Genomic DNA, 18,431 nt, shown 5'->3' on the forward strand with positions numbered 1-18,431 from the left:
CCTGTGATCTTCTAATTTATTTTAATTTATTCTAATTTATTCTTGTCTGTCTTTGGAGACAGCTGCTTTTGTAAGCTGATTATACTGTCTGTTTAAATCCATACACTTCACAGAATCTTCTTTCTTAGTTTTAATAAAAGTTGATCATTTTGGTAAGAGATTCTCAGCTACTTTTGTGATGTTAGCACACCACAAAAGCTAAGGCTTCTGTGGTAGCCTTGTGGTTGCAGGTCTGCAACTCCACTTAGAACCTGCCAGATGCAATTGAGAGGTAGTATTCCCTCCAGCAGGCTGTGTGGACAGCTGGGCTGCCAGGACAGGAGAAGAGCCTGAAGTCTGCCTCTGCAGCAGACTCCCTAAAATCATAGTGAAAATCCAGCCCAATTTAGAGAGCACATCTTCCAGAGCACATCTTCCAATTGTGTCTAGAGAGTGACTTTTTCTCATTAGGAGGGGTACTTTGCCACTCATAATTACTGTGGTTTTTACTGTTATTTTTCATATAGGCTTGTGTTTTTTGAGAGGGGGGATAGTCAGCTAACTGCTCTATGTTCCTATGGATACAATATTTGTTACCGTTTGCACTTACATTTTCTAGTGTTTTCTGCTAATTTAGCTTTAGATGTCCTAAACAAGACTCTCCCTCGGGTGCATTTGCAAAGTTTAGTGAATCATACTGCCAGGAAGTTTCTTGTGGTATTAATTTTAAATTTCCTCCTTCTCGATTTCATTCCATTACCCCAAGTATGCATTTCCTGTATTTTCCAAATAATTCCTTCCTCTTCGGTGTGTTTATACTTCTCACATACTTGTGGTAATTGTGTTAGTCCAGTTATTATTTCATTACCATAGTCATGTTTACCTCCTTTAACCTTTCCTTGAATCAGTTGAATTGTGTCCTTTATCAGTCCATGTCTTTAGGTTATCATAATTTGACAAGATGCTTCTGATTAAAAGTTTCCCAGTATTTCATGTTTGTATGACTCTTTTAAAATACTTGTGACTCATAGAGCACACAATCAGTTTAAGACAGAAGTTATCAGCTGCTGTTGTAAAAAATATTTACAATGTGCGAGTGCTTATTGCAAGTTATTTACCCTTGGAGTATTTGCATTCATGCAGAATGCCTAAGGTACGTTTAAACACTGGATAAACATATATTTACCAGTCAACACTGCCACATTCAGGTGTGCCTACATGTAGAAAGTACCATATTACCGTGGTGACCTGTATGTGGCATAAGGTCATATTCAGACAGCCTCTAGTATCTATGAAAGAAGTGTTATTACTTGTTATGCTCTTGACTTGGAAAGTTCCCATTATTAAACACTTCTGTGTTTTTAGTAGGTGGCTTTTTGCCAGATGTTATAATGTGTACATTATAGTGCATCGTATCCAAACCCTCTACCCTATTCCCAAATTGTGAGTCATTAGTTAGCCTTCCAGTGTGAGTAACCTCTGTGGACAGCTGTGGTCAAGTCTTGGTTATCCTCCAAGCCAAAGTGGTACAGCATGTGAAAACAGAGGTTTTACATCAGTTGTTTGCTCTTAATACTTCATACATTAGGGCCTGTGCTTGGTCAGTTTACTCCTGCTGTCATGGGATTGTGGTTCACAGACACTGCATGAGCAGCAAAAATATTTTGAAACAATCTGATACATGTGCACACAGGTAAGAAGAATGCTTACAAAAAAGTACTGCTACCTAAGCATGTACTACTATTGTAGTAGTAGCACATGGTCCTTTTTCCCCTGAAAAGGGACCTGTCTGGTGAAAATATCACATGGAAATACGTAGCCTAGTTAGAGCAGCACATTCCAGAACACAGGTGCTATGATGATGGCAATTCTGGAAAACCCTAAGATAGGTAGGTTCCTTAAACACAATGTGTATGTTTCACAAGGCATTCTTTTGGTTTTGTTTTGTAGCCTAACAGCAGTGGTCAAGTAGTAGGGAAAGTGCCTGGCCATTTTACTCCAGTTTTGGCACCCTCTCCCCATCACAGTGCGGTGCGACCTGTGACCCTGACCATGACAGATACTAAACCCATCACTACATCCACTGAAGGTGAGGCATCTTCACCTACAGCAACCAGTAAGTATTTCTTTAGGAAACAAAAAATGTCCATCAAAGATTTGATATGATTCCAAATTGAGGCCAGAAAAAGGCGCCTTTTCCTACTATTTGACCAAGTGGGTGCTCATCATTTTACATGGAGAGCAAACATGATCTGACTGCAAAGCTTTTCCTCCCAAAATTTCAACTGACGGATCATGTTACATGAACCAAAGTTTGTGACATGACAAACAAAATGAGAGGGAAAAGCCTGCATATTTGACCACTATTCAAGGAAAAGAAAATGTGTTTTTTCATCTGAGGTGGACATTGCTAAGACATTGAGAAGCACACCCAGACAGCAAGGTTTTACAATGACCCGCAGATGGAATTCCAAACAGGGACTGGATAATTTGCTCCTCAATGAACTTTCCTACAGAAATCAAAACTTGTTACAACACATACTGAATCTGAGCTATGATAATTGCATGTTAATATAGGTTGTGTAATTTTTAGCAAAAACAACTGTTGTGGCAAAAGAAAATTTTCCTTCCTTGTCATATATACAAGGGATGGTAGAGCCACTGTTTGTGCTTGTTGTTTTTAAAATAGAAAGTAACAAACTCTAACTTAAATGTTTTAATCTCTTTACTACATAGAGGCTCATGTTATTTGTCCTATTATCTTCAATGGAATTGCAGTTCTAGAAATGAGGGCAAATATCTAGACTAATTTTATCCCTTCAGAGTATTCATGATAAGTAGTGCAGAATGTTGCTTTTTAAGTGCATTCTGAATTTCTGTAGTCCTTGAACTTTTATTAGGATTTGAGATGGCCAGTGTTACCGGCATTCATGAATGGTGAAGATTTTTAGGAGACACTTACAGATTCTTGGAAAAAAATCTTAACAGTCTTTAAAAATATTAGTCTCTTTAGGATTTGTAACAATCAAATTACTTGTTCTAGACCTATTTAATATTTGAAATTCAAATACACTCCCTTACTATTGGTCTGCCATTAGTGGAGACCATAAGCAGTATCCTTTCAGGTGGTCTACTGCTTTAAAACTTTCCATTAGAATCTGAGGAAGAGATGAGACTCAAAGGCATAAGATGTAAAGAAGAAAACTTTTTAAGCATTTTTTATAAAAGGGTAGTAGTAACTACTTTTTAAAAGTAACATATTAAAAATGTTTTAAGCATTTTTTATAAAAGGGTAGTAGTAGCTTTTAGAGAAACTTCTGCTCAGGTATAAAAAAAAATAAAAAAAATATATATAGATATATATTTATGGAAGAATTTTATCTGCCCTTTCAGTATAATAGTTTGCTAAGAGGTCTTAAGTATGATAGTTCTGTTAGTCTATCCGTAGCCCCACTGGTGGTTTGAGGTACACTTTTTGGACCTTCTAAGAAAAGTTAGTTTTAGCAACAAAGTAGAAACTGTTACTCTAAACATTTGCACCAGAACAGAAAACTGAGAAAACTAACTTCTTATACAGTTCCAAGTGTTCATGGTTTCATTCTACTTCGACATGATTGTGCTTGGCCTACATATCTCTCTTAGGTGAGGTCAGGGCTTCTGATAAAAACGGCAAAAAAACCATAGTAAATGCCAGAACTGTTTTGGGATGTTTTCTGGTTGTAGGACCTTAATCATCATTATAGGAAAGCATACCTAATCTGCACATTGTCCTGCTACCAAGGGAACTATTTGGATCATATTTTCCAATTAAATCATCACCCCGTTTCTTGTGCAAGTCATGGGAACCTGAGTAGCTGATTCCTGCTGAACCTTTAGAACACCTTGGCTTAGATACTTAAAATAAGTCTTCCTCCATGCTTCCATATTAGTTTCCAAGTAAATTCTTGGCACTACAGCACATAAATAACAATAGAAAAAATTCCTATGTGCAAATTTTATTTGAATAAGGCCGTGCTGCCTACAAGATAGGCATACACCTCATCTGCTCAGATGCGTTATGATTTTTGGAAAACTGCGTTAGTCTATCTCCTTGATACAGGATTTTGACTCTGGTAACTGTAAGAGGATAAAAATAATGCAGAAATATAGCTTGTTGATGAAGAAAATAGCAATAAAATGAGGGATCATGTCCCTTTGATATGTAATTTATGTATGAATACATATAAACTGTATTATCAGTCAAACTGTATTATAAATCATAATAGTTCCACCACACAGATTATTGATGTTAACTTAATGGGAAAATCAACACTTAACATATTCTATAGCATAGTTTTACTTTTATTTGCAGTAATTGACTGATTGATTGGTCGAAAATATATATAGTTATATATTTATATAACTTGGACAGAAAAAGATCATTATTATTCAGTGCGATAAAAATAAATTGACAAATGATTAGCACTGCTTTTCATTCTGAAGTGCTATAGCAGAATTTTTGTTAATGAGGAAAAACATCAGGCTTTATATATATATGTGGAACCCTTTGGCCTCCATCATGATTTCCTTCTAATAACTGGTTAATTCTCATTACAGTTTTTCAGTAAAGCCTATTTATTGTACATAGAATTTTAATTTTTTTTTAAATGAGTGCATTTTCTTGGGTTTTTTCCCATGTGACCTTAATATTAGCAGGCCAGTTTAGTAAGTACTCTCATCTAGCTTCTCACTGGCATGCTTGTGTGTTTCTGTCCAGTTTTACTAGTTTTGCTACTAAGTCTTTGCTAGTTTTCCAGCAAGTTTCCAGGCTGTGATGCTACAGACTGCAGTGTGGACATCTCCACACTGGAAAGTTGAGTAAGACCACCTAACTAATAAGTGCCACATGAGAACTTTTAGGAATTAGTGGGAGACCAGAGAGGAATTTGTCCTCCTGGGTGAAGGATCCATTCTCTGTAGCTAATCCTGGCATTACTTGACATTCCCTTTCTCCTGAGAAATGGATTTCTTCAATCTTCTGAAGCAGGTAGAGAGAGAATTATTTTAGTCGCTCCCCTCAGAAAATATTGTTTTCTAATATATGGTGGAGTTGAATATTTTCTGTTATATTGCACAGTAAGAATTAGCTCCTTTCTTAGGAAAATATTAATCAGATTATATCCCATTACTGCAAAGATTCATTTCATGCCACATAAGTAAACCAAACTTTTTATTCTAATTTATGTTCTTCTTTTACAGTTTTTTGGTACTTTCTTGGTAAAAACAGGGCCTTTACAGAAATAAAAATAATGTGATCATAAATATTTTCTCTCAGCATTGTAATTTCAGTGATTTCACAGCTGCTTTGTATTGGTATAATGGAAATTAAAAGTGTGATTAGGTCAAATAAATAAATTATGAAATAATTTTAAAAAATAATCAAAGGAATTACTATTGTCAAGAGACATCATTATGATTTACACATGCAGCTTCCATTGAAGTTTATAGGAATTTACACATGCCTTTCCAAATTTCATCCAATATTTCTTTTGCTTTCTCCTAAAGAAATGCTAAAGACACTTCCTATATATTGCAAAATCATAACTCTCAGATCTCTCATATTTGTACTGTACCTTCACAAGGTAATAGATATGATAGGTTGGTATTTTTATCAATATGTTTTGTTCTTCCTTAATCAGCCTACACAGCCTCAGGCACATCCCAAGCCAATCGATATGTGGGACTAAGCCCAAGAGACCCATCCTTCCTACACCAGCAACAGGTGGGCAAGTTTCACATAGGTGTAATGATGTAGAGAAGCTTTTGTGGTATTACCTTCCTACATGCTGCCACTGGTATCGTGGATTAGACTCAAATCTTGAGGTTTTCAGTATTTGTCACATGAAGATGATGTTTATTCAAAACAGACTGAATGCTTTCAGAAATACCAGTTTAGCCTACTCTTTCTTTCTCAGATTGGTCCCATCTTGAGGAATTCCTTATATGTTTCTTTCAATATTTTATTTTTCAAGAGTTCATACATTTGATCTTGAATAGGATTTTAGGATGTAGAATGAAGATTTTGAGAAACAAATACTAATTTCAAAATCAGTTTATAAAAATAAGCAAAACTTTCAAAGGAAAAAATACGGTTTATTATTTTCAAGTTTTGTTTACTTTTCCTCTAATGTTTAACACACTTCTTCATTTTACTTTTAGAAGATCAGTTGTAAAACCAAATTTTCAAGGCAGCACATCATCATTTCTAGCGTAATAGGTTTAAATTGGTCTGCTGATTTTAAATGTGACAAAACCCACATTTTTATTCTAGTTTCTTACATCATTTATATTTCAAGTAGCATTTTAAATTTCACATCTCATTAATGCTGTAAATTTAATGCAAATGAAGTGTTTACCCAAACTGTGAAAATATAGAGCTGAGATTAATGACAGCATACAAATAAATTAGCTGCAGTCAGTAGCAAGGCCATGCACATAAAGAAATGGTACATTTCAAAAATAAATTCAGACCCTTTAGAATTTTAATGTACTTTATGATGTGTGTTTGTTTTCCTCTTAGATCTTAACAGTATAGGACTTTGAAGTTCACAGCATGTAAAATGTTACAAGGAGAAAAGCTGAATGTGACAATAAGAAAGAGAGTGTTAAATAGGCCTTGGTATTTGTTGTAATGTGTTTTTTCCTCAGACTTGTGCTCCTGTCAGAAGTTTATATGCATTTCTGTTTCATTTTTCAGTAAAAATTCAGCTACCTGTTCTACATTGTTGAGATATAGCTGACCCATGCTTCAGCTGAAACTCCTTATCCATGCCCACTCATAGGGCAAGGAGGCAGTATGCCCATTTTAAAGGTCACCACATGCAGAGTTCAGAGATAATCATAAAGATGATAATTTATTCAAAATAGCTGATGTGGTGCCAACTATTTTTTTTAACTAGTAAGACTTAAATTTAAACATCTGTGCACTTTTATTATGAAAATATGTAATGACTATTAGTGGCTTTTCCAGCCATTAATTTCTCAATAACTTTTCTGGCATATTGTTTTGTTGGAATTTTTTAACCTCTCAAAGATTTTTTATTATAAAATATGTTGTCATTACTATGAAATGGTTCTTTTTTCAAGATACACAACATATGATTATTGTTTTTTAAAGCACACACAACACCGCTCTTTTTTATGCACAGTGAATGTAATTTGTGGAGTTCTTGTGAAGTTTTGTATAGTGTTCTTTGAAATGTCTCTGATATCCTGTTAATTTAGGGATGCGCAATATGTTTTTTCCCCTTTGTATTTTTGGACACAATATTTTCTGCAGACTGCTCCTGCTTAGGCCTACTCCACCTTCCAAGCTCATTGAAAGACTGCTAAATTTCTCATCACATGCCAGAAAGTAGTAGAAGCATATTTAATTTTCTCCTGGCTGAACTTGACAAATATATTGCTGATGTTTTTCATCTTTATTTATTTTTGTCTTTGTGTAGATCAAAATAGATTTCAAAATTTCAGCAGTGTCCTTGGAACATCAAAGTGAGAGGGATCTCAAAGGTCTTTGGTATTGACATGTGTTGTGTCTGACACTCCCTTTCATGGCGAAACATGGCCAAATGGCTTGAAGGGAAGGGGAAACTTAGCTAAATCTCACATACACTTCAGAAGCAGAAAAATTATTTAATGCTAAAAATGTTAAACCAATGTTCGCCTTTCTAAAGTGTATTGCTTCATTGTCTCATTATATTAATCCAAGAGCATCAATTGGTGACCAATGAGCCACGATATTTAAAAATATCAGTGTTTTATTGTTTTGGCTCTTAACTCACTATTCTCTTCTAACATATGCAATGGACATATCTGTGTTTGCCTGAGTGTGTTTGTGTGTATGAATGCCTACAGATACTTAGAAAATTAAGGAGTAGTATGCACAGCTGAAACTATCTGAAATAATGGAATACTTAAAGTTTTTCAGATAGATCAATATGGACATATAAGTATGTATGTTTCTAATGAATTAGTTGCCTTCACTCAGTTCTAAAGGTGACATACATACAGAGATGACAGACTATACACACACACACACACACACGCACACATAACCCAGAAAGTAAGGCAGAGCATTGAGATTGTCTAAACAACTTCAACAGAGCAAAGGTTATCCTTTTGTAAGGCAGAAATGGGATTGATTTACTACATCCTTTCATTACTTTACAGCAATATAAAAGAGACCACTCTTCTTGTGGCAGATTTTAAATGCATTTGCTTTAAAGCAAGCCATGATGAATGAAAAGAAAAATCAAGGGGTACGTGAAATAAGGCGATTAATCATTTTGTATTAGTGGAGAGAAATTTTCAATTAGAAAGCCATTGGTTTTAGTTCCAGAGAGATCTTTTAAACATTCCCCCCGGTAATGCACAGTGACCCCTCAAGAATAAATACTGTCACCAGTACCTTTTTTACTTCATTGGAGGAGTCTTTATGAAGATTTATTCTCTCTGGTTATGAGAAATATTAGCAAGCACCCATGAGTAGTTTTTGTTGCTGTTAAAAAGAGCCATTACGTAGCCCATTTAAGTTACAGTAACTACAATAAATTTAAAAGTTACACATGTATTTTGCAGCACACACTCACATGGAGTCTGACAAACTCAAAGCTTCCTAGAAATTCCAGTAAACAATGTACAGCACAGAATACCCCAAATACATTTAGATGGGAAGCACTGCAAAAAACTTTGAAAGACAGTACATAATAGGGCCAGTGAGAGAATTTTTTAGCTTTTACTGAGCTGGATACTGTGAAATTGTGGTGTTATATGCATTATTTAGCCTGTAACATTAATAGTTAGAAAGACTAGATTCTAATGGGGAATTTTAACTATACAGTCCACTTTCTGATACAGAAAAGCTGGTGGATGTCCCCATTCCTTGCCTTGAAATGCCAGCTGTTTCTATGCTGCCACATAGTTACAGAAAATAACATCTTGCTTCATTTGGAGAATCATATATATCTTGGCAATTTATTGTAAAAAAAAAATCTTATCAGACCTCCTCTGTCTATTAGAAAATATTAATGACCATTTGGTTTTTCTTTTTTTGATTCAGCATCAGCTTCTAGAATTGTTGTTGATGTAACTGCAGGAAGAACACCATGGGAGAGGGCAAGGGACATGATAAGAGCTAGTACCCGAATGATATAATTTTTCTTAATTTTATTGTTGCTTCATTGTTGCTTCTATTGTTGCTTCACCACTTCATTGGTGGAAGTATTTTCTGAAGCCAAATCTACTGTTCACTGTTCTTTATCTTTGCTGAGAAACATCCTAGCTAAATTAAATAAAACAAAGGTTGGACAATCTTTGCAATTATATGGGTGCATCTTCATCCTCCTCCCCTCTATTAATTTGCATTTATTGAAGATTTGTGATTTCTAAGCCTAGACTAGAGGAAAAAACCAACAAACCAACAAACTGAGGAAAGTCAGTTGAATTCTACCTTCTATAAGTGGACACAATTCCTTGCCAGATTCTAGTTGTGCCTGCATTCCTTTGGCTAAGTATTTTTAATAGCCAGATCCCTAGTTCAGTAAGAAAGTCTTAATGATCAGGATCCTCACAGTTATGTGATGACATTTCTTTAGCCTCCTTTTGTCACGGTTCTCCAGCTTCATGGATTTATTGTGTTATTGAAATGACAAACACTTAGAGTCAGGTTATGTTGTTACTGGCAATAGTGCTAGAAAGTTGCCAGAAATACTAGTCATATACTTTGCCTGTGTAAATAGTTTAAAAAGATTGGATGGATGGATGGATGGATGGATGGATGAATGGATGGATGAAGGGATGGATGAATGGATGGATGGAAGATGGACACTTGTATTTATTGCAAGTGCAGATGAATGATATCACAAAAAAAAAAAAAAGGTTTCTGTTGGAATTACTGAAATAGCTGGAAGGTTTTTGTTCTTGACCATTTAATTTTAGTGTACCTCTGGCCTTGTATGAATAATTCTATTTTTAATTAGAAAACATAAATAAATGGAATAGCTATTAGGGTTGTTAACAATAATCTCTAGAACTTTCACTGTGATAAGTAATGCTGGCCCAATTGCTGAGGAGTATATGAACTCCTCCAATTTTTGCACTGATAAACTCAGTGTCATGGTTTTCACTAAAGTTGCACTTTTGGGGTATGATGGTATGTTGCATTCATGATTTTCACACAGATTTTACGATTATGAGTGAGACCTTTTCAATTTACATAGTAATAAGGTCTCCAAAATGATCAGAAAACTGTAGATCGCTTTTCATTTCCTACAAATGCCTTCCCTGTCTCTTCAGTAGAAATTTCTTCTTACCAGATGCATCCTTTAGTTACTGAGCTGCACAGTTCGAAATGTAGTTCTCTTCATAGTATTAATCCTGGAAATCATGAACTCAAATGCCCACTGAATGCAGAGTATTTGTTTACAAAATGTTTTTAGTGGATGTTACTTTTGCATTCAGCAGCAGGCTGAAAGAAGAACACAGGCAGACTCCTAAAGAGAACTTGTCAGTAAAGTCAGGAAACAGGTTATCAACACTTAGCCTGTTCTTATTGTGTCCCTTATCATAATTGACAGTTTGACGTAAAACTGGGTCACATGATTGCCAGGGAGGTATGTAAATGGATAAGAGGTCACCTTTCACATAAGCTTGCTGGAGAGGAAACACATTTAAAGGAAGTTTCAGTCAGAACAATGACAATATGCAAATGTTAAGTTTTATGGGCTTTTCTCATCTAACAGACACTATAGCAGTCTCCTATTACATTTTTCAAAATACAGTTCTTCTTTCGCTAACTGTCACAGAAACTTGAAATGAATGTTAGTCTTAGCCATTCTTTAGATACAAGACTACAAAATCTGCTTAAATACTTACTAAAAATCATACATACTATGATTAAAGATTGAGCTGTTGGGCTGTGGGTTTTTAATGTATGTGTGATTTGCATACTTAAAACACTGCAGGATGGTTGTGCTTGCAAGGTGCTGTTTAAACTGTGAAGACAGCTATAGTGAAATCTAGCACTTGGGTAGAACTTCACATCAGTATGTCTCACAGCTCTGGAAAGTGCAAAACAAAATCAGTTTCCTGGCATTTTACAGAATAGAACCACTCGGTCTCATACTTTGCTTGTCTCCAAGCCTGTGTCCACTTCCAAGCTCATCTTCCCTTCCTGTAAAATGTCTCAGGTGAATGAGGGAGTTGCACTCCTTCCAGGAGAAATGCATGCAGTGGGCTTTGTGCCTCTGCTGCTTCATGAGTGCAGCAGTGGGGATGTATCACAGGCGTAAGGGCAGAGCCTAGGATCCAGGACTCGGAAAATGCCTGGGCTACCTGTGAGAATTCCTCATCTCCTGCAAGGCTGGGCATCCTTTTCCACTTTATAATAAAGACTCATCCTCTTTCTCTTGTGCTTAAATGAGAGATAAGTAAGAAAATCATTGTTAATGTTTTGAGGATGGAAGATGTTATGGTAGTGAGGTTTCTGTGGCTTGTTTTGCTAAAAATCCACAGAACTGTGAACTGAAGGTCAAGTCTGTTCAACAGCCTTCTAGGGAAGACTTTTCACCATGTCATATGCCAAGTCAGGCCATTTATTTTTCATTCATATCATACATTTGAGAAAATTAGTAATGTTTTCAGCAGTTATTAGATATATCCTGTGGACCCTTTCTTGTGTCTCTCTACTGAGGAATGTAAGCTTTCTCAAGTAGTTTACTGCCTCTCCTCCTCATACATATCCTGCAGAGAAACACTTTTAGGATGGCTTATAGAGGGTAAGAATAACTGTGCCTTCTCCTCTCCAGCTAACACTGTGGCATGATGTTAGAGGTACCTAGGTTACTCTGAGGAGAATAACTAGACAGAAAGCTTTCAGTATTACTCCAGATGACATGTAACACTTGAAATACTGTAGTGAAGTGCCTTATGTCCTTCCAAAGCTTGGTATTCATGTCAGGTCTATGCACCTAAGCTTTCCATTCTGGGCTATGTGGACATCCTCCCAGGGCAGCCTCCCACTGCTGCTGTGAACAGACTTCTTCCATCAAAAGGAGCCCAGACTTACAGAATTCTATTAAATTCTGCAGTATTTTTACCCAGAAGCCACTCAACACATGCAAAGATGCAGATGCAGACTTTGGAAGTGATATTTCTAAATCTTAGACAGAGATCTTTCAATAGGAGTGACTTGGGAGAGGAAGTTTTACGTGAGGGAGATTTAAAAAAAATAAAATTCCAGGCAGGGTTATTTTTAAAGACAGTGGGGCAGCTATGTGAGCCTACTGAGGAATGTGAAGCAGCAGTTTTTTACATTGGGAAGGTGTATTTCAGCCCAACTAATACAACCCTGGGCTTGTCACAGAGCCAGCTGTGATGCAAACCTGCAGCTCTCCATGATGTTGTCAGTACTGCAAGCATGGCGAGTTGGCGCAGTGAATACAGTACTAAGTCTCATGGAGCATGAACCTTCAGATAAATGTGCATGTATGTGCCTACAGATTAGGTGTAAAATGCACATTTTGCATTATTATCTTCACAGTGCTTGGCTGTATGTGAATTGAAGTACCTGTGACTGTATATCATAAGCAGCATGCCATTACTAACATTTATGAAATATGTTTGAAAAACTTCATGGTGCTTTCTTAATAATCAATGTAACACATAAACTGCATGTGTGGAAGGTTTTCACACAGACTGTGGGAAGAATATAGTGATATAGTGCAGAAGCTAATTTACTAAAATGCAATATATCAGTCTCTTTTTTCCTCAAATGGCAAATGCAATTAGGTTCTATAGAACAAGCTAAGTTCTTGCCAGATTTTTGAGTTAGAACTAAGTGAATATAATAGTTTGTTAATTCTAAGTTTGTGATTTTAGTATATTTTTAATGGTTCTAATCAGCCAAAGGGTGTTTATTCATAGATTTTTAGATTTTGTGAAGAAGTAAAAGAGGGGGATGGGTGGAAGGGTTTAACCTTTCAGTCTTTTGTTTCAGCTGCAAGTGAGTTTTTATAGCTCAGTTAAGAAGAGCTAAAATATGCATTTATATTGAAATTCCTTAAGGATAATAGCAGAAAATGTCTACAGTACATTGAATAACTGGGCTGACATATTTTATTATGTTTTCATTATTAAAATCAAGCTCAGGATCCTGTTTTGTATAGTGACTAAATCAAACGTTTGCTTACCCATTTCTTTAAACATGTTTAATATATTATTCACAGTTACCTCTAGCAAACTTTTTAACCGCATGTTTCCTTTTCTGGTTAATTTCATGTGGTTTAGTCATGCTTTTAATGGCCTTTAGAAGGTCCCTTGGAGTTCTTTAGATAACAAACAAGAAACAATCCCTATGAAAACATCAAAGACTAACATTTCCATTTCTCAGACCTTAACAGCAGGAAGCTTATTAGTCTAACAGCCAGACAGGGTCAGGTTTGCAATATTGTCTTGTCCTCAGCATTTGTATTTTTCAGGAAAAGACTGCAATAAATTGTGCTCCTGTGAAAACAGTTTATTGTAGTTTGTTTGCTGTAGCCTGTGCTATCTCAAGAATGTGAACATGGATAGAGAAAACTAAAATGCATTGAATGCAATTAAACTCAGCAACATTATCTTCAGAGTGTATAATCATATATAATAGTACAGCAATTTATATATACATGACTATACAGAGGATAAAACATATATTTTCTTCAGAAACCTGATAAGCTCACTTTCTTAAGCTTAAAAATAAGCAGCATATATTTTCAATAAATCTGCAAACACTATTGGGCAGTTGTTAAATAAACAGAGCTGCTGAGGGTTGCTTGAACAATCTGTGAAGGCAGAACTGATGATTTGAGGATCTGGGAAGAGTTTGTTTCAGCTAATATTTAGTACATTTGTCATTATATTAAAATGCAGGAAAGTATTTTAAATTCTACTTTTCCAAGTCTGAACATGATTAGATAATTTTATCACCTCTTGCTAAGTAATACCACTTTCAGTAACACTAGATTAATAACCTTCAGTTACAAAATATCTTTACTCTTCTTAAATAGCTAGATAACAACATACAATTTGTTTAATTTTGGCAAGTTTTCTATAAATTGCATGTCATTTATATTTACCAAAGAGCATGCTAGAAGATATTGATTATATTTTACCTTACTAAATACACATTATATAGAGCACTGCTTAAAAAGACAGTATAATTATTTCCTTTCTTTAAGTATCACACTATTGATTATTAACATTTCCTTTTATTCCAGCTCAGTTTGTAATCTAATAATAGCTAATTGTTATGTGATAATAGCTAATTGTTATGTGCTACACACTAGTTACTCTTTTATGCTTTATTAATAGAGGATCATATTAAAGTGGCATTATGTTAAACAAGTCTATAGGCATTTATTTCTCAAAATAAGTTATTTTTCTTTGTTTTGTTTTTTAAAGTTACTTATTGGGAAAGTAAGACTTTTGCCATGTACAGTACTAGTTTGCATGTATTCATTTAAGTACTAAAAACTGTAGTATGCTCGATCCATATCTGACTGCTAGGTTTCAATTGACAGCTGAGAATTTGTGACTGGACCATGAATCAAAACGGCAGGCATTTATACCCCAGTGCCAGTGAGGATACATTGGGAATTACTTGGCAAAGGTAACATTTTAATTATTTCCACCCCTACACTGCCTCTAAAAAAGTTGCATAGAGCGACAATATCTGTTATAGTGGGCCTCCAGAGGTATATGTGACAGCATTGTGATCAAAATATGTGTGTAACATTTCTCCTAAACGCATCCAGGTTATCTTTCATGTAAGCTGACTTTAGATGATCCCTTAATGTAACACCTGAAATAACAGCATGCTGTCCTATGCAAAGGGTTTGCGAGTTGAAGGAAACACTGATCTTAGGCTTTAAAAATGTCATTTGCTCTCATGTTTTTGGGACCTGATTGGTTGACAGAAAGAAAACTGTGTTTTTAGAGGTATAGATGAGTATAATAATAGATGGCTGAGGTGGTGGTTGGTTTTGGGTAAAGAATATATTATTCATAGAGTCATTTCTGACCAATTGGCTGGTGTAGTTTTAGGTCACTAATATACACCTCAAGGTAAGATATAAACCATCTTATTTTTCAACTAGATAACAGAAAAGTTAGGAATTATTTATAAAAAAAGAGTTTCTTTTTCTATGAACCCACCCTGTCCTCCTCCCACCAAGTAAACCACACAATAAACTCCATTAACCTTTGATATATTATTAATTTATTAGAATTTACATCTCTTCTATATAGTGGATTATGATAACAGCAGAGGGTGTATGTTTATCTTAATAGGCATATAAACTAATCAACATAAAGTTTTTATCTTTTTCATGTACAGGATTATCTGCAGCACTCAACACTTAATGGGGGTTGTCCATGTAAATCTTGTAGGTTGAGAGCCTATCAGATGAAGCATTTCACTCGTGAAATAATTTAAAATATTTTTTAGAAATTCATGTGTACACGAAAATATATGTACTTTTGAACAGTTAGTGTAAGTATGTGTGTGAGTGTAATTTATATGTGCTATATACAAAATGCCTTTTTATGCATTGTGCTGATGGTACTATGGATTGCTAGAAGTTTTGGGACTTTTGAGTATCAACTTGGAAGGGAAATTACTGAATTTGAAAATTGGTGCCGTTTACAGATCTGAAATGTAATTTCTTCTGGGTTTGGTTTTTTTTTTTTCCAATGTATATGAAACAATGATTTCAATCTGGAAGAATTGTGGTGGTAAAATAAGACCTTGTCATTTCTTTCCTTATATATTAGAGAGTACAATGGAAAATTAGCTAATGGATTCACCTCGTCTCCTCAAGGGCTGTGATTCACATTACAAATCCCCATCAGTAATTGCCAGAATTTTCAATGTAGCGCCAGGAGTGAATCCAAACTGAGCTCTTATAGCACAGAGGGGGTGATTTATTCTCCCACTACAAAGCTGCCTTTTTCAGGGCATTGACAGACATTAGAAAATTACATCACAGCAACCTATCTAGGAGCATCCTCACACAGTTTCAATCAGATGTCTCTTGATCCCCCCTTAAAGCAATGCCAGTTTTACTGATAGAAGCACTGTCCTAGTGTTTGGTGAATTCTGTTTTTCAGTACCATCATACAACACCCTGGGCATGTATTGTGAAACGAAAGGAAAAGTGTGGGAAAGCATTTCTATGTGATGATCAAGAAAACTTTGCTGGTGAATGAAAGCCTGCTCCATGATCCATTTGCTGTTCTAGACCATGCTGCTTTGCAGATCACTCCCAGAATGCTGCCTGCCACTGTGGCCTGCCACTGTGGCCCTACCAACAAATACAAACACTGCCAGAAGAGCTTGGCACAAAATCTGCCATGGCCATTTTGGCACAAAATCTGCCATGGCCATTTTGCTAGACGCCTAGGCCATGCCACTTGCTCTTGGATTATGCACAGCCTAGAAGGACAAGGAAACAAACTGTTCTGCCTAAGCAGATGGCTTCTAGTTGTGGTGGTTTTAAATATGACATTCTACAAATCCCACAGAAATGAGGACCTAAGAAGAAAAATTATGCCTGCACGGGCTAAGGAGCAGTGAGCCTTTCTAACACTAAAACTAATGTTAGAAAACAAGAATATATTGCAAAAGTAATTGCCAAATGTGGGCAAAGAAATATATCCCAATCCAAATAAATTGTTGCCACTCCAAATAGTTTGATAAATGCTTGATTATGTGATTTCTTTACATCTGCAGAGCTCAGTTTGATTGTACTCAAGCTCACCTTTTACATCAGGCTTTTGTGGTTACGTATACTGATTTTTCAGAAAGGTTATTGACCCCAGGCAGGTGAAAAAGTTGGCAGTCCCTCAGTGTTAGCTGCTCTGTCTCTTCAGATACCAGGGAGCAGATATGGTCTGGTTGAAAGCTTTGTCATCAAGCATTGTTGGTGAACCACACCTTGGAAGTTTTGAGAAAGTTAATGACAAAAACCTGCTGTTATTTCTGTGTGTCTTTGTCTTATTAATAGTTGCCTGTCCCACCTCATGGTAGGTGCAATGCACAGATTTCAAAATGGTTTTGTTTTGTTTTATTTCCTTAGAAAATGATGTATCTCTTGGCATTTAAAAATTCAGGTATAAGACAGTAGTGTTCTTGTATGCAAAGGCTGAACTTTGCAGAAAAGAAGAGAATATGAATAATACTAAACAAAAACGAACGAGCAAGCCACAAAAACTTAGATCACTGATACACCATTTTCTACAAACCAGAAGACTTGCAGTGAAAAGTGATAACAAAAAATAGATTAATACTCTGCATAGTTGAGTTAAACATTCTAGTATCTTTAAAGGAAAGACATATAAAACATTCGGTAAGCATCCTAAAAAACCCAAAATAAAATGGAAAAAAACCTATCCCAGTTACTTGGTGAAGTATTGAGAAGTGTAAATTTTTACTTTGTTCTTCATCCCAAATCATCTACAGATTTTCTTTGGATTGGTATGAATTTTTCATTGCTTACTTAGAACATTTAGGGTGTGTATTTGTTGTTGTAAGACTTTTTATATTTATTTATAAGTGTATCTTAAGTGTCTGCTGAACTTTGAACATGATTTAAACACATCAATAGAAATAAGCTATCCAGTACTTTTATGATCATTAAGGTAAAACTTTTGGTGTACATGTGAAGATACTCAAAACCATTAAAAACCCCAAATCCTTTTTTTTTTTTTTTTTTTGATAATGGCAGTTCTGTTTTCCTAGAGACAGAAGGCGAGGGAAAGCCGTGAAAATCTGTAAGGCTCATTTAGAAAAATACAGTATCAGTCACTACATGAGGGCAAGAGTGTATGCAAAAAGTACACTTAAGAAACAAGTGAGAGTGACAAAAAGTGGGGGTGTGTGTGTGAGGCTGATAGCATGAGTTTGATCCTAAATCTAAGGCACTCATCACACCATTGATGGTATTTCCAGTATAAATACTCATAAAAGCTGGCATGACAGGTCTCTCCTAGACCATGTGGAGTATTTGCAAGTCTTCCACAGACTGTTAGCAACTTCTCATTGCCAAAGTGAATGCTTCAATTCAGCTATCGACAAATGTATTTTTATTTATATTAATTCTTTTAACAATCATTCTTCACTAACTGTTTAACGTTACCTTTACCCTATCTAGGCAAATGGACTAGGCCAGAATTTCATGCTTTCATTCTGTTATCTTGAACATCAGCGTAGTACAACAGCTGGCTCATTCCTGGGGATGCTGAGGGGAGCACTGTTCTCAGAGTGCTGAATTTCTTTCTCAGCTGGACTGTGGGGTATTCAGCATTCCAAGCATCATTCCTCCCCCTCCCACTCCCCACCCTCCCCGCACCACTGTGTGTTTATGCTAACAGTGCTGATA

At 35.7% G+C, this 18,431-nt stretch overlaps 1 protein-coding gene across 8 annotated transcripts in view; it reads left to right on the forward strand.

Moving 5' to 3' along the window:
* Positions 1–18,431, forward strand: part of NFIB (nuclear factor I B) — a 170,113-nt gene that overhangs the window by 138,053 nt on the left and 13,629 nt on the right. For 2 of the 8 annotated variants that reach the window (XM_059873339.1, XM_059873341.1), the window contains exons 9-11: positions 1,930–2,095; positions 5,658–5,740; positions 14,574–14,662. The exons of 1 other annotated variant lie outside the window; for it this stretch is intronic. In XM_059873339.1, coding sequence (XP_059729322.1) covers positions 1,930–2,095; positions 5,658–5,740; positions 14,574–14,662 — 338 coding nt within the window. The remainder of the gene's footprint in view (positions 1–1,929; positions 2,096–5,657; positions 5,741–14,573; positions 14,663–18,431) is intronic. 5 more of the 8 variants (XM_059873340.1, XM_059873342.1, XM_059873345.1 and 2 more) reach the window with 5 other exon arrangements.

Source organism: Haemorhous mexicanus, chromosome Z (assembly GCF_027477595.1).
Source record: "Haemorhous mexicanus isolate bHaeMex1 chromosome Z, bHaeMex1.pri, whole genome shotgun sequence".
In the NCBI taxonomy this organism is placed as follows: domain Eukaryota; kingdom Metazoa; phylum Chordata; class Aves; order Passeriformes; family Fringillidae; genus Haemorhous; species Haemorhous mexicanus.